General features: G+C 38.9%; 1 protein-coding gene across 1 annotated transcript; it reads left to right on the top strand.

Moving 5' to 3' along the window:
- The first annotated feature begins 785 nt into the window (after positions 1-785).
- Positions 786-19,234, top strand: LOC135707694 (medium-chain acyl-CoA ligase ACSF2, mitochondrial-like). Its single transcript, XM_065229565.1, has 5 exons — positions 786-875; positions 17,121-17,472; positions 17,689-17,915; positions 17,977-18,339; positions 18,396-19,234. Exons 1-5 carry the CDS (start codon positions 829-831, stop codon positions 19,204-19,206), a joined length of 1,800 nt encoding a protein of 599 aa, XP_065085637.1. The 5' UTR covers positions 786-828; the 3' UTR covers positions 19,207-19,234.
- Positions 19,235-19,242: the final 8 nt, after the last annotated feature.

The raw sequence follows: 19,242 nt of genomic DNA, 5'->3' as shown, positions 1-19,242 counted from the left end.
ACCAGAGATTTTCATGCCTCAGAAAAATCCCACCGACCGGCTGGGATTGAACCCAGACCCATTATGTGAGAAAGCAGTCCCGCTTACCACTACACCACCGGCATGCCATGAAAACCATAAAAAAACAAATGCGATAACTGTTTTTTAATCAAAAATCCCAGGTTTTTAGTATCGTTATGTTTTGCCTAAAAAGTATTTTAAATTACCTTTCATTTAATATGTAGATCTTATCTTTGAAACCATTGTTTCAAAAGTTATAAAATTTTGAAAAAAAAATGAAAAAAAAATATTTTTTTGGACCACCCGAATGACAAAATAACAAAAATACGGGTCTAATATTTTACGATGAGGAACAAAACTACCAATTTTTACGAAATTCTGAGAGCCACTTAATCGTTTTGCTATGGAATGGTTGAATCACAATATTGATTGAGAAACGCTGCGCTAATGTGAACACGCCGATTCTATGGCGAGCCTCCCAGTGAACACCTATAACAGAAAAAAAAAACGAACAAACACAACAACGAACGAACGAACTTACCAACGAACAAACAAACAAACAAACCATTGATAATGATGACTGCGATAACCGCTTTTTTAACGAGCCGGCTGCGCATGGTGCCAACCGGCTCGGTCAGTCGTCGTTTGGCACTTTGACGGTTCGGATTTGCCATTCAAAATCGGTTTCGTTAGAAGATAGGCTCGATTCGGTGATAAACATTGTACTCTGCGTTTGTCGCACTGCTATAATTTCACCGCTTAAATTATACTTTGAAATCAAGATACGGAGTTCGCTGTGAACGTGGTACACTTGAAAAACACCGTAAAATGCTGAGAATTTCACCGAGCAGGCTGCCGGTCCTGAATGGATTAAGGTGAATAGATGGATTTTGTGATTACTTTAAAAAGTGTTTTTTCGATAAGCGAAGCATTAGATCGTTTTCAGATAAACGAGCTCAGATCACCGTAGTTATATTCATAACATTATGCCAATTTAGTATGAAACTAATTTTGAACGAATCAATGTTTTGATACTGTTTTGCGGCTACATCTTGTGATAAGAGCATTGATAGCAGTTTTTCGTGCCAATAAATCTGTGAATTATCATCATCATGAAGCTTGTGTGAAGAGTGTTTAGAGTTGGAAGACTAGCAACGTACCATCTAAGCAAAGGGTTCCGATTTGACTGATTAGCATTATCTTAATTGGACTTATATTAGTAACGCAATAAATATGGTGGAAGTAGGTAAAGAGATTTGAAAACAATGCCTACGGTATCGCCGAGTCTACATAAATCGGCATTCAGGAATTGAACCCCCTGGATTCTCAGATATTTCCAGTTATTAGCACTAGATACGAGTTGCTGCACATGAAACTGTTGCCTGGTCAGTTACACTAATCTTGGAATCGAGTTTTTTTTAATTCAAATCTGACAAGCATTGCGTTTGTGCTGGATTGCATGCGACATTCCGACTTGATTGATAGGGGTAATCATTGCAAACGATTCATCACAAGTAGTAGACTCGTTTTCATCTGTCATTGCTACCGCCTTTTGATCATTACGAAGGCACAAACCGCTTAAGTATCGCAAAGCAATGTCATGCTGAACAAAACACAGTAATTTGCATAGTTGTGCACTGCCACCGGAAAATTGCATCAACGCAGTTCAAAGATCAACTCATTCCTAAAGAAATAAACAAGTAACAATACGTGCCTAATGCCTGAAAATGTATGCCACCTACAGCCAGCTAAAGAATTATATATTGATTACTACCAGTTAAGTCAAATCGACGATCAAATGCATTGTTTACAAAAGCTGATTCGTCCCTTCGAAAAAAACGATGGGAAATTCAGGAAATGGATCTATTTCAGGTGAGGCACTTAAAAAATTCCACACATCAGCATCATGTATCTCACACTTCATTTTGTAACACATCCATTTAATGTGTGAATCTTTGAACCATACCTCAACACTATTGGTTCGACTTGGAGTCTAGTTATGTGCTTCACATGGTGATATCAAAAGCTTTGCACATCATAGTTCAATGTTTTACTATATTCTACTTTATTGACTTCTACTATGCAGACATCGATGATGTCCCTGAAGTTTTACGATTTTCAATGACTTCAAGAAGAATCCTCGAACTTCAAAGAAATTGCTCGAGATTCTACAAAATTCAAGAAATTTCTTTCAATGTCACTAAATATATACATAGTTGGATGAAGTTCTACAAATTTATCTGAAATTTCACAAAATTTATTGGTTTTTGATTAACGGCTTAGCGACTTGCAGTCAATTTAATTGTGTGTACGAAAGTTTGAACATACTGAGAGGTAAGCACATATCATCGGTAAGAGACGTGTGTGTGAGAAAATTTGCGTGAAAAATCTAAGGGTTCGAATCCACAATTCCCATTCAGTACACGGGTGCATAGCCAATTATACAACGGTGGACCTATATGGTCGATGTATTTGGCTAATGACATTTGAGTTACGAATCCGTTTCCCACCGTCGTCTTGGTTTTCTATAACATTTTCTGTACTTCTGAAAAGCAAAGTTAGCTAAATCTTATTTAGTGTACTTCCAGAAAGTATCCAGAGCTTCTACGCAGTCGCTGAACTTCTGAAAGGTTTTCTAAAGTTCTACGAAGAATCCTAAAGATATGATGGTTAGACTGGCCCACGTTTGTTTGGGAACATTTTTTTTATCATTTAAATCCGCAGATTTATGCCATTAGGTGAGAAAACCACTCTGGAACTTACATATAAAAAATGCTCATATACATTCAAAAGCGAATATCTCAATGAAACTAACTGGATTCATGATACAGACTTCAGCAAAGCTGTTACTCGTTGTTTGAACTACAACTTTTGAAAATCTGAACCAAATCTAGGATTTGGAAACTTTTTTATAATCGAAAGAGTGCAGTGGTATCATTTTATCATGTATTTTATCCAAATTCCTCATACAACATAAACCAAAAGCGCCGGCTCATCTTACAACCAAATGAGCTGAAAAAATCAGAAAATGGTTTTTTCACCTAAATGAACAAATCAAAAGCCCTAGGAACAATAAAACTTTTATTTTGTGGGTCAGTCTAATGATGGTCCTTGAAGATCTGCTACCTAAATTTTATTAACTATAATCATGTTCTCTTAACTTTTTCGAATTACCCTTGCCTTCTTAGAAGTTACCAGAACTTCAGCAAATACTCAGTAGTATAAATCCGGAATACTGATAAACAGACATGTGACACATTCTGTCGAAAACGTTGAAGATTACTTCTTAAATACATCTATCATACTTAGCGGCGCCGGTGGTGTAATGGTAAACGTGATTATCTCTCACCCCAGCAGGCCTGGGTTCAATCCCAGTCGACGCCGCCGCGATGTTCTGAGTCATAACATCTCTGATCACGAAGTAAAGCCGTTGGTCCCCGGTTCATGGGTCGATAGGTAGGGTCCAGGTATGGGAGCTGCCTCCGTGGCGTTGGTAGCATTGGTGCTCAGCACGGAAAACAAGATCGACGGAAAACAAATCAAGGAAAAAATAATAATAAATGTCCTAGACACGACCGCAGTATGACGTAGAACTACGCCAAGTTGTTGTAGGGGAAATGGATATAATGTCGGCCTAAATGTCCTTGATTTGGGCCCATTCATAAATTCAGCAATCGACACAATTTTCAATAGCGACCACAAATATCCATTAGTACCGTCCCAATGACGCGTTCATCTAGATAAAGTTGGTAAATAGCAGATTTTTAGCGATGGGCCTAATGTTAGATCCATAGGCCAACATTAGTGTCAATTCTCCTATGTCATGCACTTTGACTATTATACTTTGTCTTAAATTTTTCAAGTAGTTCAATGTTTCGGTTATGGTTCAATGTTGGTTCAAGTATTTTTCCTGGAATGTAATAAATTGTGAAAATTCAAATGTGGGGTCCTAAACAAGCCGATATATATTTTGGAGTCCCCAGTATAGTCCGAGGCGATGGAAAATCTGTACCGCGTAAACGACACACGGAAGTTGTACGAGCAGCTAAATAGTTCGCGCAAAGGCCACGTGCCGCAAGCCGATATGTGCAAGGACTTGGACGGTAACCTTCTCACGAACGAGTGTGAGGTGATTGAGAGGTGAAAGCAGTACTATGACGAGCACCTCAACGGTGAAGCAGCAGAAAATGGAGGTGGCAACCCGAGCAAAGTCCAGCATCAAAATGACAGCAAATTGAAATCAAGTTTTGATATCAACATCAAACTGAAATCATAATTTGATTTCAGTTTCGCAAATGAAAAATTTGATGCCAAATTTTGTTTTCATTTTGCTGTACATTTGCTCTTCAAAAATATGTTGTTGCGGGTTTGTTTTCATTGCCCTAGCATAACATCAAAGTGAATACTTGTTTTGTTATCAACAGGAAAAATTGATATCAAATTGAGTTTTCAGTTTGCTCTCACTGATAGCAGAAATAGTTTTCAATGTGATGTCACAGGAAGATTTTTTGCTCTCAATTTTGATATTTTAACCGTTAAAACGATCAAAACGACAGCAACCTGAGTAAATATTATCAGCGAAATCACAACATCAAATTTAGATTTCAATTTGATCTCAGACTTTGATCGGGAAGCACGCGCAGAAGACGACAGGCTACCCGAGCAAAGCTTGAGATCAAATTGAAATCAAATTTTGCTGTTATGATGTAACTTATTTTGAATACTCCAGTTGATCTCATTTTGGTTGACTTAACGGTTAACACAGCAAAAATGAGAGCAGAATTTTACACTGTTGAATCAAACGGAAAACTAATCCTGCTTTCAATAAAATCAATTTGATTTTGCATTCATAATGATACTGAATACGGGCCTGGTGTAAATGGTTAGCATCCATGCTTCTCATGGTGAAAGACTTGAGCTTAAACTCACCCCGGGCAAGTTTCGAATGACCGTGTTAAACAAAACAAATAAACAATAATCGTTAGCTCAACGACAGATGAACTTAAATTAACTTTTAAACAAGACGTTAACAGCAGAACTTCAAGTTAAGTTGCTTTCATTTAAAAAGGCTTGACTGTATAATGAAAGCACAATATGATATCAGACTTATGTCTCGACAATTGAAATCAAAATAAGTTTTCATTATGATAGGAACTGCAAACTTTAATATCGATTTGCTTTCATTTTGTTAACCGACTTTGCTCGGGTACCGGCCCCGTCAGAACTTGAGGAGGAGATCGGTCGGCTGGAGAACAACAAAGCAACTGGTGTAGATCAACTACCAAGTGAGCTATTAAAGCACTGGCTAGAGCGCTTCACTGGGTAATTGCCAAGATTTGGGAGGAGGAAATATTACTGGAAAAGAGGATGGAAGGTGTCGTATGCCTAATCTACTAAAATGGCGACCAGTTGGATTGCTGCAACTACCGCGCGATCACACTGCTGAGCGCCGCCTACAAGGTACTCTCCCAAATTCTATGCCGCCGCCTGTCACCATTTGCAAGAGAGTTCGTGGGGCAATACCAGGCGGAATTCATGGATGATCGCGCTACCACGGACCAAATTTTTGCGATTAGGAAGGTTCACACATCATTTGTTCATCGATTTCAAATCCGCATACGACACAATCGATCGAGATCAGCAATGGCAGATTATGCACGAGTACGGATTTCCGGATAAACTGACACGATTGGTCAAGGCGACGATGGATCGAGTGATGTGCGTTGTTCGAGTCCCTTTGAATCTCGAAGGGGTTACGGCAAGGTGAAGGACTTTCGTGTCTGCTATTCAACATCGCGTTAGAAGGTGTGATCAGAAGAGCTGGGATAGACACGAGTGGCACGATCTTCAGGAAGTCCATCTAGCTTCTTGGCTTCGCCGATGACATTGACATTATGGCACGGAACTTTGATACGATGACGGAAACGTACATCAGACTGAAGGCTGAAACAAGGCGGATTAAACTTGCCATCAACGAGTCCGCATCGTGCTCTCTTGCCGTGTGGATCTATTTGCTTTTTGCTGAAGGAAGTGTTGCTACTACCTAAAGCTACAACAAATTTAAACAGCACTTTTCAGTGCTCAACCTGTAAAAATTTTTCTACCTTGTTCAACTCCTCTTATTCCTCTTCGATCCTTGTTTGGACCCTACCCTAGGTAATCCTTCTTGGATATCGATTTGGAAAATTCCTCTTCGATCCTTCAGATTCTTATAGTAATCTGCTTGGAAGTCGATTTGGATAAAAATTTACTGCCGCCATGGCGCCTAAACGCAAAAGAAAGGGGCAAACTCTTGACCCCCCTTCTGATGAAATTAATTTGAGTAATCAATTTGATTTGCTCACGGATGATGAGAATGATCCATCATCCAAGAAAAATTCTAGTAAACTTTCCCGGCTTAATGCCAAGAAAGAAAAGATTCCCCCTATTGTGATAACCACTACCGATTTCCATGCTCTTCGCATGGAACTTTTGAATTTCGTGAAAGTTAAGTTTTCACTACAAATTGGACGTCGGGGTGAATGCCGTGTATTGGCTGAAACCTTGGACGGATTTAAATGTCTTCTCAAGTATCTTACTGAGAAGAAGCACAAATTTTTTACTTACGACACCAAAACTGAACGTGTGTTCAAGGTTGTCATGAAAGGACTGCCCAGTGGTGAATCCCTGGATCAGATCAAAGATGAACTGGCAAAATTACTTGGAGTTGTGCCACTCCAAGTAATCAAAATGAAAATGAAATCCCGTCCTGGCGATTCGCGCAACGGGATTTCTAATGATTTTTATTTAGTTCACTTCAAGTCTAGTGACCTAAACAACCTTAAGGCCTTAGAAAAAGCTAGCCTTATGCTCCATGTCCGAGTGAAGTGGGAACACTTCAGGAAGACTGGAGGAAATTTCCAAAACCTCACTCAGTGCCGTAAGTGCCAGGGATGGGGTCACGGAACTAAAAATTGCTACATGCCAGCTAAATGCATGAATTGTGGTGATTCCTCTCACGCAAAGGACGACTATCCTGTGAAGGAGAATCCTAAAAAATTTAAATGTTCAAATTGTGGTGAAAACCACAAATCCAATTTTTGGGAATGTAAGACTCGCAAAGTGATCCTACAATCTCGTTCTAACCGACAGGTAAGAAACGCTTCACGTTTCCGAACAGGTACAAATTCCTCTGCTGGTAACAACGGTCAGCGAGGAACAAATTCTACATTCGTACCCGTAGGTACAAATATCACCCCTGCTTCAAATGTTTCATCTGTACCTACTCCCCTCGCTGCTAACAATGTTCAGCGAGTTAATGGAGCTACCTATGCTGCTATTGCAGCGGGTAGAAATCAAAATACTAACCAACGTTCTAACGGAAGTTTTGACAATTTTGACTTAGGAAGCATTACTGCCCCTAAAATGGAATTTTTACAGAATTCATTAATTGACATGATTTCTGATATGCTTAAATCTAACTCCATGTTTGATGCTATTCAAACTGGAGTAAAATTTGCTAATAATATTGTCATGACTTTAAAATTCAGTAATGGATTTTAAAGCATTAAACATTTTAAATTGGAATGCTCGATCTCTTAAAGATAATGAAAACGAGCTATTTAATTTTTTGAGAGTTCATAACGTGCATATTGCCGTTATAACTGAAACGTTTCTTAAACCTGACCATAAGGTTAAGAAGGACGCAAATTACTTGATTTATAGAAATGATCGTCTTGATGGACCCTGTGGTGGCGTTGCCATCATTATTCATAGACGAATCAAGCATAAAATTCTTTCTTCATTTGAAACCAAAGTTTTTGAAACTTTGGGAGTTTCTGTTGAAACAAAATTTGGACAACTTACGTTTATAGCTGCCTATTTGCCATTCCAATGCGTAGGCCAGCAAAAGAATTTTCTCAAGGGTGACCTCCAGAAACTTACCCGTCATAGGTCTAAATTCTTCATTATTGGTGATTTTAATGCAAAACACCGCTCATGGAATAATGCTCAAAGCAATTCCAATGGTAATATTCTGTTTGATGATTGTTCTGCAGGTTATTACACTATTCAATATCCAAACAGCCCAACATGCTTTTCTTCTGCAAGAAATCCCTCCACTATTGATTTGGTCTTAACTGATTCATGTCAACTTTGTAGCCAATTGGTTACCCATGCTGACTTCGGTTCTGATCACCTTCCAGTAACTTTTGAAATATCCCAAGAAATAATTTGTAATCCCAACAGCTCTACTTTCAATTACCATAGAGCTGATTGGGAGCAGTATCGAACATTTATGGAATATAACTTCGATCCAAACATTCCTTTGCAAACCAAAGATGAAATTAATTATGCTCTTGAATCTCTGGCTACTTCTATAGTTGAAGCAAGAGCTGCCTCAGTACCAAAATGCGAGGTTAAATTCGATTCAATTATAATAGACGACGATCTTCAGCTCTTGATCCGTCTTAAAAATGTCCGTAGGAGACAATTTCAAAGAACACGCGATCCTGCCATGAAAGTTATCTGGCGGGATTTGCAAAAACAAATTAAAAAGCGATTCTCTGCCCTGAGGAACAAAACTTTTGAAAATAATGTTTCTAAATTAGACCCGAGTTCCAAACCCGTTTGGAAACTCACAAAAATTTTGAAAAAACCTCAAAAGCCAATTCCAGCGCTTAAAGAAGGTGGTAAAATTTTGATCACAAATTTGGAAAAAGCTCAGAAACTTGCTAAGCAATTCGAGAGTTCCCATAATTTCAGTTTGGGTCTTACTAGTCCTATTGAGAATCTGGTTGCTCGGAATTATCTGAATATTTTCTCTCGGGAAAATATTTTCGATGATTCCTGGGGAACTGATTTGGATGAAATAAGGTCTATTACTAAAAAGTTTCATAATATGAAAGCTCCAGGTGATGATGGAATTTTCTATATCCTCATCAAAAAACTCCCAGAGAGTACCTTGTCTTTCCTGGTAAAATTATTTAACAGATGTTTCCATTTGGCATACTTTCCTGATAAATGGAAAAATGCAAAAGTTGTTCCAATTTTGAAGCCGGATAAAAATCCAGCTGAAGCTTCTAGCTACCGTCCAATAAGTTTGCTTTCTTCAATAAGTAAACTTTTTGAAAAAATAATTTTGAATAGAATGATGCTTCACATCAATACGAACTCAATTTTTGCAGATGAGCAGTTTGGATTTCGCCATGGGCATTCAACTACTCATCAACTCTTGAGAGTTACCAATTTAATTCGTTCAAACAAATCTGAAGGCCACTCAACTGGAGTTGCTCTTCTAGACATAGAAAAAGCATTCGACAGTGTTTGGCATGAAGGTTTGATTGCTAAATTGAAAAAGTTTAATTTTCCACTTTACATTATGAAATTAGTTCAAAATTATTTAACTGACAGAACTCTGCAGGTAAATTATCAAAATTCCAAATCTAATCGACTACCTGTTAGAGCAGGAGTTCCTCAGGGTAGCATTCTTGGGCCTATATTGTATAACATTTTCACTTCGGACCTCCCTGATTTGCCTCAGGGTTGCCACAAATCTTTGTTCGCTGATGACACAGGCATTTCCGCTAAAGGAAGAAGTCTTCGTGTTATTTGCAGCAGACTTCAGAAAAGTTTAGATATTTTCTCTTCTTATTTACAAAAATGGAAGATTTCTCCCAACGCTTCCAAAACTCAACTTATAATATTTCCACATAAGCCCAGGGCTTCCTTTTTGAAACCTAGTAGTAGTCACATAGTCACTATGAACGGAGTTCCAATTTCCTGGTCAAACCAAGTGAAATATCTTGGATTAATACTTGACCATAAATTAACTTTTAAAGATCACATTGAGGGCATTCAAGCCAAATGTAACAAATATATAAAATGTTTGTATCCTCTTATTAACAGGAAATCCAAGCTTTGCCTGACGAATAAACTTCTAATATTTAAACAAGTTTTTAGACCGGCCATGCTTTACGCTGTGCCAATATGGTCTAGTTGTTGCACTACCAGGAAAAAAGCACTTCAAAGGATTCAGAACAAAATTCTGAAGATGATTTTGAAGTTGCCTCCCTGGTACAGTACTACCGAAGTACATAGAATTTCGAATGTTGAGACTTTAGCACAAATGTCCAACAAAATAATTAATAATTTCCGGCAAAAATCGTTACAATCCTCAATTGCAACGATTAATTCCCTTTATACTTAGATAAGATTTAGTTTTAGTTATTTAGTTTTAAGCTATCAATTGTTATACTGACATGCAGGTTTAAAAAACCTGTTTAAAATACTGAATTGCCAAGACAGGAACAATGTAAAAACACTTAGATATATATCATAACAATTAAGGCTGGTAAGTTACTGTAGTAACTGGAGCACCTAGGTTAAAAATGAAATGTAATTTATTTTGAATTTGGAACAAATAAAGAGTTAAAAAAAAAAAAAAAAAGGGGCAAACTCTTGACCCCCCTTCTGATGAAATTAATTTGAGTAATCAATTTGATTTGCTCACGGATGATGAGAATGATCCATCATCCAAGAAAAATTCTAGTAAACTTTCCCGGCTTAATGCCAAGAAGGAAAAGATTCCCCCTATTGTGATAACCACTACCGATTTCCATGCTTTTCGCATGGAACTTTTGAATTTCGTGAAAGTTAAGTTTTCACTACAAACTGGACGTCGGGGTGAATGCCGTGTATTGGCTGAAACCTTGGACGGATTTAAATGTCTTCTCAAGTATCTTACTGAGAAGAAGCACAAATTTTTTACTTACGACACCAAAACTGAACGTGTGTTCAAGGTTGTCATGAAAGGACTGCCCAGTGGTGAATCCCTGGATCAGATCAAAGATGAACTGGCAAAATTACTTGGAGTTGTGCCACTCCAAGTAATCAAAATGAAAATGAAATCCCGTCCTGGCAATTCACGCAACGGGATTTCTAATGATTTTTATTTAGTTCACTTCAAATCTAGTGAACTAAACAACCTTAAGGCCTTAGAAAAAGCTAGCCTTATGCTCCATGTCCGAGTGAAGTGGGAACACTTCAGGAAGACTGGAGGAAATTTCCAAAACCTCACCCAGTGCCGTAAGTGCCAGGGATGGGGTCACGGAACTAAAAATTGCTACATGCCAGCTAAATACATGAATTGTGGTGATTCCTCTCACGCAAAGGACGACTGTCCTGTGAAGGAAGATCCTAAGAAATTTAAATGTTCAAATTGTGGTGAAAACCACAAATCCAATTTTTGGGAATGTAAGACTCGCAAAGCGATCCTACAATCTCGTTCTAACCGTCAGGTAGGAAACGCTCCACGTTTCCGACCAGGTACAAATTCCTCTGCTGTTAACAACGGTCAGCGAGGAACAAATTCTAAATTCGGACCCGTAGGTACAAATATCTCCCCTGCTTCAAATGTTTCATCTGTACCTACTCCCCTCGCTGCTAACAATGTTCAGCGAGTTAATGGAGCTACCTATGCTGCTATTGCAGCGGGTAGAAATCAAAATACTAACCAACGTTCTAATGGAAATTTTGACAATTTTGACTTAGGAAGCATTACTGCCCCCAAAATGGAATTTTTACAGAATTCATTAATTGACATGATTTCTGATATGCTTAAATCTAACTCCATGTTTGATGCTATTCAAACTGGAGTAAAATTTGCAAATAATATTGTCATGACTTTAAAATTCAGTAATGGATTTTAAAGCATTAAATATTGTAAATTGGAATGCTCGATCTCTTAAAGATAATGAAGACGAGCTATTTAACTTTTTGAGAGTTCATAACGTGCATATTGCCGTTATAACTGAAACGTTCCTTAAACCTGCCCATAAGGTTAAGAAGGACGCAAATTACTTGATTTATAGAAATGATCGTCTTGATGGACCCTGTGGTGGCGTTGCCATCATTATTCATAGACGAATCAAGCATAAAATTCTTTCTTCATTTGAAACCAAAGTTTTTGAAACTTTGGGAGTTTCTGTTGAAACAAAATTTGGACAACTTACGTTTATAGCTGCCTATTTGCCATTCCAATGCGTAGGCCAGCAAAAGAATTTTCTCAAGGGTGACCTCCAGAAACTTACCCGTCATAGGTCTAAATTCTTCATTATTGGTGATTTTAATGCAAAACACCGCTCATGGAATAATGCTCAAAGCAATTCCAATGGTAATATTCTGTTTGATGATTGTTCTGCAGGTTATTACACTATTCAATATCCAAACAGCCCAACATGCTTTTCTTCTGCAAGAAATCCCTCCACTATTGATTTGGTCTTAACTGATTCATGTCAACTTTGTAGCCAATTGGTTACCCATGCTGACTTCGGTTCTGATCACCTTCCAGTAACTTTTGAAATATCCCAAGAAATAATTTGTAATCCCAACAGCTCTACTTTCAATTACCATAGAGCTGATTGGGAGCAGTATCGAACATTTATGGAATATAACTTCGATCCAAACATTCCTTTGCAAACCAAAGATGAAATTAATTATGCTCTTGAATCTCTGACTACTTCTATAGTTGAAGCAAGAGCTGCCTCAGTACCAAAATGCGAGGTAAAATTCGATTCAATTATAATAGACGATGATCTTCAGCTCTTGATCCGTCTTAAAAATGTCCGTAGGAGACAATATCAAAGAAAACGCGATCCTGCCATGAAAGTTATCTGGCGGGATTTGCAAAAACAAATTAAAAAGCGATTCTCTGCCCTGAGGAACAAAACTTTTGAAAATAATATTTCTAAATTAGACCCGAGTTCCAAACCCTTTTGGAAACTCACAAAAATTTTGAAAAAACCTCAAAAGCCTATTCCAGCGCTTAAAGAAGGTGGTAAAATTTTGATCACAAATTTGGAAAAAGCTCAGAAACTTGCTAAGCAATTCGAGAGTTCCCATAATTTCAGTTTGGGTCTTACTAGTCCTATTGAGAATCAGGTTGCTCGGGATTTTCTGAATATTTTCTCTCGGGAAAATATTTTTGATGATTCCTGGGGGACTGATTTGGACGAAGTAAGGTCTATAACTAAAAATTTTCAAAATATGAAAGCTCCAGGTGATGATGGAATTTTCTATATCCTCATCAAAAAACTCCCAGAGAGTACCTTGTCTTTCTTGGTAAAATTATTTAACAGATGTTTCCATTTGGCATACTTTCCTGATAAATGGAAAAATGCAAAAGTTGTTCCAATTTTGAAGCCGGATAAAAATCCAGCTGAAGCTTCTAGCTACCGCCCAATAAGTTTGCTTTCTTCAATAAGTAAACTTTTTGAAAAGATAATTTTGAATAGAATGATGCTTCACATCAATACGAACTCAATTTTTGCAGATGAGCAGTTTGGATTTCGCCATGGGCATTCAACTACTCATCAACTCTTAAGAGTTACCAATTTAATTCGTTCAAACAAATCTGATGGCTGCTCAACTGGAGTTGCTCTTCTAGACATAGAAAAAGCATTCGACAGTGTTTGGCATGAAGGTTTGATTGCTAAATTGAAAAAGTTGAATTTTCCACTTTATATTATGAAATTAGTTCAAAATTATTTAACTGACAGAACTCTTCAAGTAAATTATCAAAATTCCAAATCTAATCGACTACCTGTTAGGGCAGGAGTTCCTCAGGGTAGCATTCTTGGGCCTATATTGTATAACATTTTCACTTCGGACCTCCCTGATTTGCCTCAGGGTTGCCACAAATCTTTGTTCGCTGATGACACAGGCATTTCCGCTAAAGGAAGAAGTCTTCGTGTTATTTGCAGCAGACTTCAGAAAAGTTTAGATATTTTCTCTTCTTATTTACAAAAATGGAAGATTTCTCCCAACGCTTCCAAAACTCAACTTATAATATTTCCACATAAGCCCAGGGCTTCCTTTTTGAAACCTAGTAGTAGTCACATAGTCACTATGAACGGAGTTCCAATTTCCTGGTCAAACCAAGTGAAATATCTTGGATTAATACTTGACCAAAAATTAACTTTTAAAGATCACATTGAGGGCATTCAAGCCAAATGTAACAAATATATTAAATGTTTGTATCCTCTTATAAACAGGAAATCCAAACTTTGCCTGACGAATAAACTTCTAATATTTAAACAAGTTTTTAGACCGGCCATGCTTTACGCTGTACCAATATGGTCTAGTTGCTGCACTACCAGGAAAAAAGCACTTCAAAGGATTCAGAACAAAATTCTGAAAATGATTTTGAAGTTGCCTCCCTGGTACAGTACAACCGAAGTACATAGAATTTCGAATGTTGAGACTTTAGCACAAATGTCCAACAAAATAATTAATAATTTCAGGCAAAAATCGTTGCAATCCTCAATTGCAACGATTAATTCCCTTATACTTAGATAAGATTTAGTTTTAGTTTTTAGTTTTAAGATATCAATTGTTATACTGACATGCAGGTTAAAAAAACCTGTTTAAAATACTGAATTGCCAAGACATGAACAATGTAAAAACACTTAGATATATATCATAACAATTAAGGCTGGTACGTTACTGCAGTAACTGGAGCACCTAGGTTAAAATGAAATGTAATTTATTTTAAATTTGGAACAAATAAAGAGTTAAAAAAAAAAAAAAAAAAAAAAAACTTGCCATCAACGCATTAAAGACAAAATACATGAGAGGAAGAGGTTCTAGGGAAAACAATGTTAACCTCCCACCCCGAGTTCAGATTGACGCTGATGAAATAGAGGTGGTCGATGAGTTCGTGTATTTGGACTCACTGGTGACTGCCGAAAATGACACCAGCCGAGAAATTCAAAGACGCATTATGGCAGGGAATCGTGGCTACGCTCCGGTCGAATAAAATTCGCCGCCGCACGAAGTTGACTGTCTACAAGACGCTGATTAGACCGGTGGTCCTCTACGGCCACGAGACCTGGCCTATGCTCGTGGAGGACCAACGTGACCTTGGGTTTTTTTGAACGGAAGGTGTTGCGTACAATCTACGGTGGACTGCAGATAGATGACGGAACGTGAAGGAGGCGAATGAACCACGAATTGCACCAGCTGCTGAGAGAACCATCCATCGTCCACATTGTGAAAATTGCGCGACTACGGTGGGCTGAGCACGTCGTAAGAATTTCACATGACGACCCAGTGAAAATTGTTCTAGAAAGCGACCCAACAGGAAAAAGAAGAAGAGGCGCGCAGCGGGCAAGGTGGTACCCTGCGGACCCTTCGCAGACCACGAGGCTGGCGAAGTGTGGCCATGGATGGAGTAGAATGTAGACGACTTCTTCGGACAGCAGAGGACAACAAGGCCTGAGCCTGATTGGTAAGTTAGTATAGTCCATAAAGACATCATGTTGTGGGATTAAACAGTTGCTAAAATATACGTTATTTTTCCAGTAGTTCCATCATTAGTTTTAAATTAGGTCTCTGAGGCAGAGAAGAGAGTGAAGGTTGCATTTTATGATAACGAAACAGGTAGTTGTTTTCTTTTCAAAAGATGGTATTGAACAAAATGTTGGTTCATATGTCAGTGAAGTAGGGGAGGAAGGGGTATAACGATCATACGGGATTTAAGCACTCCTTTGTTCTCCAATTTGGTAGAAAACCCTAACATACATTTATCATGCATCATCATTATGTAGTTTACAGCGTGTCCGTAGAATGATGCAAAATAGAATACTGTGATTTTTCTCAAATCAAACGTTTGGTTTCCAATAAGTAGGAGACTAGTACAACTTTAATTGAAAGTTAGAGGAATTCAGTTATTGAATTTCAAAGTCAGAGCAAAAGCTCGTATATATGTTCAATGTTTATATATTTAGTAAGCATCATAGTTAAGGTACACCGGGGTAAGTTGAAACGGTAAGTGTATCTCTTAACGGAAGTGATATCCACTGTAATTATTTCTGAGAGGCATTGTGCACTACCGCAAACTACTATATTAGAAATAATCTCAGTGGTTATTCACTTTCGCTAAGAGATACATCTACACTGTAAAAAAAAATATTCGTTATTTTATAAATTGCTGTTATGGTTCGAGTGACACTTGCCTTTGATAAAAAACACGTCTACTGAGGATTCATATTTATGAAAAAATCATATATCAATGAAACAGTCATCGGTCGTCATTGAAAAGCAATGCAACTATGTTCTGTCAATCTGTTTATTAATTTATTTGATAAGGCTCAACCGAATTAACTTTACAGAGCCGAGGATTCTTGGTCACTATACAATACATCTTAAAACTATAGTCAAAAGGTACAACACAATAAACACTTTATCTTCCGCTATCCAAAAAGCCTCCTCGATCAGAACTTTAGCCGCTTCTAGTAGTTTCATTGTATGGCAAATTGTTGTACGCCAACGAGGGTCAGAGCGCGTCCATAGCAGCAATGGACGCAAAACGTGGTCATCACTCACACACTTATCACGAAACGGTTGATTTCCAAAGTCGACGACGCATCGACCGAAAGAACTGCTGATGAAGAACAATGAGGAGGACCACACAATGGTTGCTGCCGAGAAAACAGACGATCGCGTAGCACACATAGAGAGTGGCCTGCTTTTGTCGACAGCCGAGTGAACACTGTTCTGTCAATCTAATTGACTTTTATTGGTTCTGTTGTCTTGTGAATTTTAGCTAAAACGGCCTCTTTTCTGATTTTTATCTCTCAATCTATGAAATATACACGAAAACTATGTTGGAACGAAACTTCTAGAACAATATGAGGAACATTATGCCGTACACTACACATTTTTATATCATATGGGTGGAAAATTCATAGAACAAATACTTTAAAATTCTTCACTTTTTAAGATATCTTCGAGCATGAAACTAAGTCAAACTTCAATAAAATCACTTCGAATAGTCAACCTTTGGTCACAAAGTTGATACATGACACATTAAACTTTGCTATGAAAGTTGTTACAGCAGTTTTCGTTATTTCAGTCTCGAGATACAAATATTGTAAGCCGTAAATTACCTTAAAAATATAAAATTAACTTGAAGCACCTCTAAATCAACACCGATTTTGCTGAAAATTTGCACAAAAGTTCAAATTAACATGACGAACAGTAATCATGGTTGACCCGTTACATTCTGAACATTTCAATTAAAATGAACAGGTCTACTCTACACCATTAAATTTACCGTCATAATCTGTTATTAAATTTTCCAGATCCTTTCACACCTGTCCAACTCTTACATGTGCTACCGATTCCACTGCCACCGGTACAACCGAACGTAACCAAAGCTACATCCACCACATCGGCAAGACCCCGTTGGTGTATCGCAACGTCGGGCAGCACCTTCGCTTAGCCGCCGAAAAGTTTCCCAACAATGAAGCTCTGGTCTCCTGCCACGAGAACAAACGACTCACGTTCTCCGAAGTGCTGGAAAAGGTCGATCGCATAGCGGCATCCTTCTACCAGCTGGGCCTGCAGAAGGGAGACCGTGTAGGAATTTGGGCTCCCAATGGAACGCAGTTTTACCTATCCTCGCTGGCTGCTGCTCGGGCAGGAATGGTTTCGGTGAGTTGTGACCATTTGTGATTTTGAACATTCCACTCTGTCTTTTAAAACTATTCAATGTTTCATCTCGCTTTCAACTGGACTACGCTCCAGTCTTCTTCGGTTAAGTGAAACAGCTAAAAGTGTACGTTCTGTGCATGTCCTATCAGTTTTCACGTACGTATTAAGATCAATGAAGTCTTTCGTACGATTTCAAGATGTTCATCATTTTTTTAGGTCCTCATCAACCCTGCCTATCAAGTGCCGGAAATTGAATACGCCATTAACAAGGTTGGGGTGAAAGCCATCATCGCCAATGAGCACTACAAGACTCAACAGTACTACAACATGCTGGCCCAATTAGCTCCGGAGCTGTCCCAGTGTAAACCGAGCGAACTCAGAAGCTCCAAACTGCCATCACTTACAACCGTCGTGATCGACAGCGATGGGAATAACAAGTTGCCGTAAGTATAAATCTACCATTCCCATAAAAAAACAGTGAATCACTGATGAATGGTTTTCTAGAGGTGCCATCCCATTCAAAGACCTCCTCAAGCTGCCATCTCAATCGGAAGTGTCGAAAGTCGAGTCCCTTCAGGCGAGAATCTCTCCGGACAGTGGCGTTAATATCCAGTTCACTTCGGGCACAACGGGACAGGCGAAGGCTGCTTTCATGTCTCACAACGGGTTCGTCAACAATGGAATTCACATTGGTCACAGGATCGAATTTGACCTGAAAGATCATCGCATCTGCGTCCAGACGCCATTCTTCCACGTGTTTGGAATAGTCATCGGGATCGTTGCGGCCATGAGCTACGGTTCGACACTGGTTCTGCCGGGACCTGGCTTCCAGGCGTCCGAATCATTGGAAACGATCTCCAAAGAGAAGTGAGTAGTTTCCGTTATGGATTCTAGATCTTATGATGAACGGAATTTCTCTACAGGTGTACAGTAATCTACGGCACTCCAACAATGTACGTCGACTTGGTACGAACCGTTCGTGAGAAGGGCATTAAACTACCCCCGGTCGATTTGGCCGTAACGGGAGGAGCTGCCTGTTCACCGCAGCTCTTCGTTGACATCCAGGAAGCACTCGGTGTACGGCAAGTGAAAACCGTATTCGGAATGACGGAGGCTTCCGCTGTATTATTCCAATCGTTGTTTAACGAATCCAAGGAGAATGTTCTGGAGACGGTTGGTCATCTGACTGATCACTACGAGGCGAAGGTCGTCGATAAGGACGGAATAACGGTGCCCTTTGGGACGTCTGGGGAGCTGTGGGTGAGGGGTTATGGGACCATGCTTGGCTACTGGGGTGATGCACAGAAGACTAAGGAAACAATCGACGTAGACAAGTGGTTGAAAACTGGCGATCAGTTTCAGCTGCGAGAGGATGGATACGGCAAGATTGTCGGACGGATCAAGGAAATGGTGATCCGTGGAGGGGAGAATATCTACCCGAAGGAGCTGGAGGACTTCTTGAATACACATCCGAAGATTTTGGAGACACATTGCGTGGGAGTTCCGGATGAAAGGATGGGAGAGGAGCTTTGTGCATACGTGCGATTGCAGGACCCAACGATGAGCTTGGATCATGCGGAGATGAAAGAATTTTGCAAGGGAAAGATCGCTCACTTTAAGATTCCGAGATACCTGAGGGTGGTGGACAGCTTCCCGAAGACAGTGTCCGGAAAAATTCAGAAATTTAAACTCGCAGAGCTGTTCAAGACTGAATCCGTCAAGGGCGATAAATAATACATGTACAAGTCTTATCAAAGAGTAATTGGTCTA

This window comes from Ochlerotatus camptorhynchus, unplaced genomic scaffold (genome assembly GCF_037179485.1).
Source record: "Ochlerotatus camptorhynchus isolate MF236.1 unplaced genomic scaffold, CSIRO-AGI_Acam_v1.1 ptg000316l, whole genome shotgun sequence".
NCBI classification, from domain to species: Eukaryota; Metazoa; Arthropoda; class Insecta; order Diptera; family Culicidae; genus Ochlerotatus; species Ochlerotatus camptorhynchus.
The sequence above is the reverse complement of the archived record's forward strand: the minus strand, read 5'-3'. Positions and strand labels throughout refer to the sequence as shown.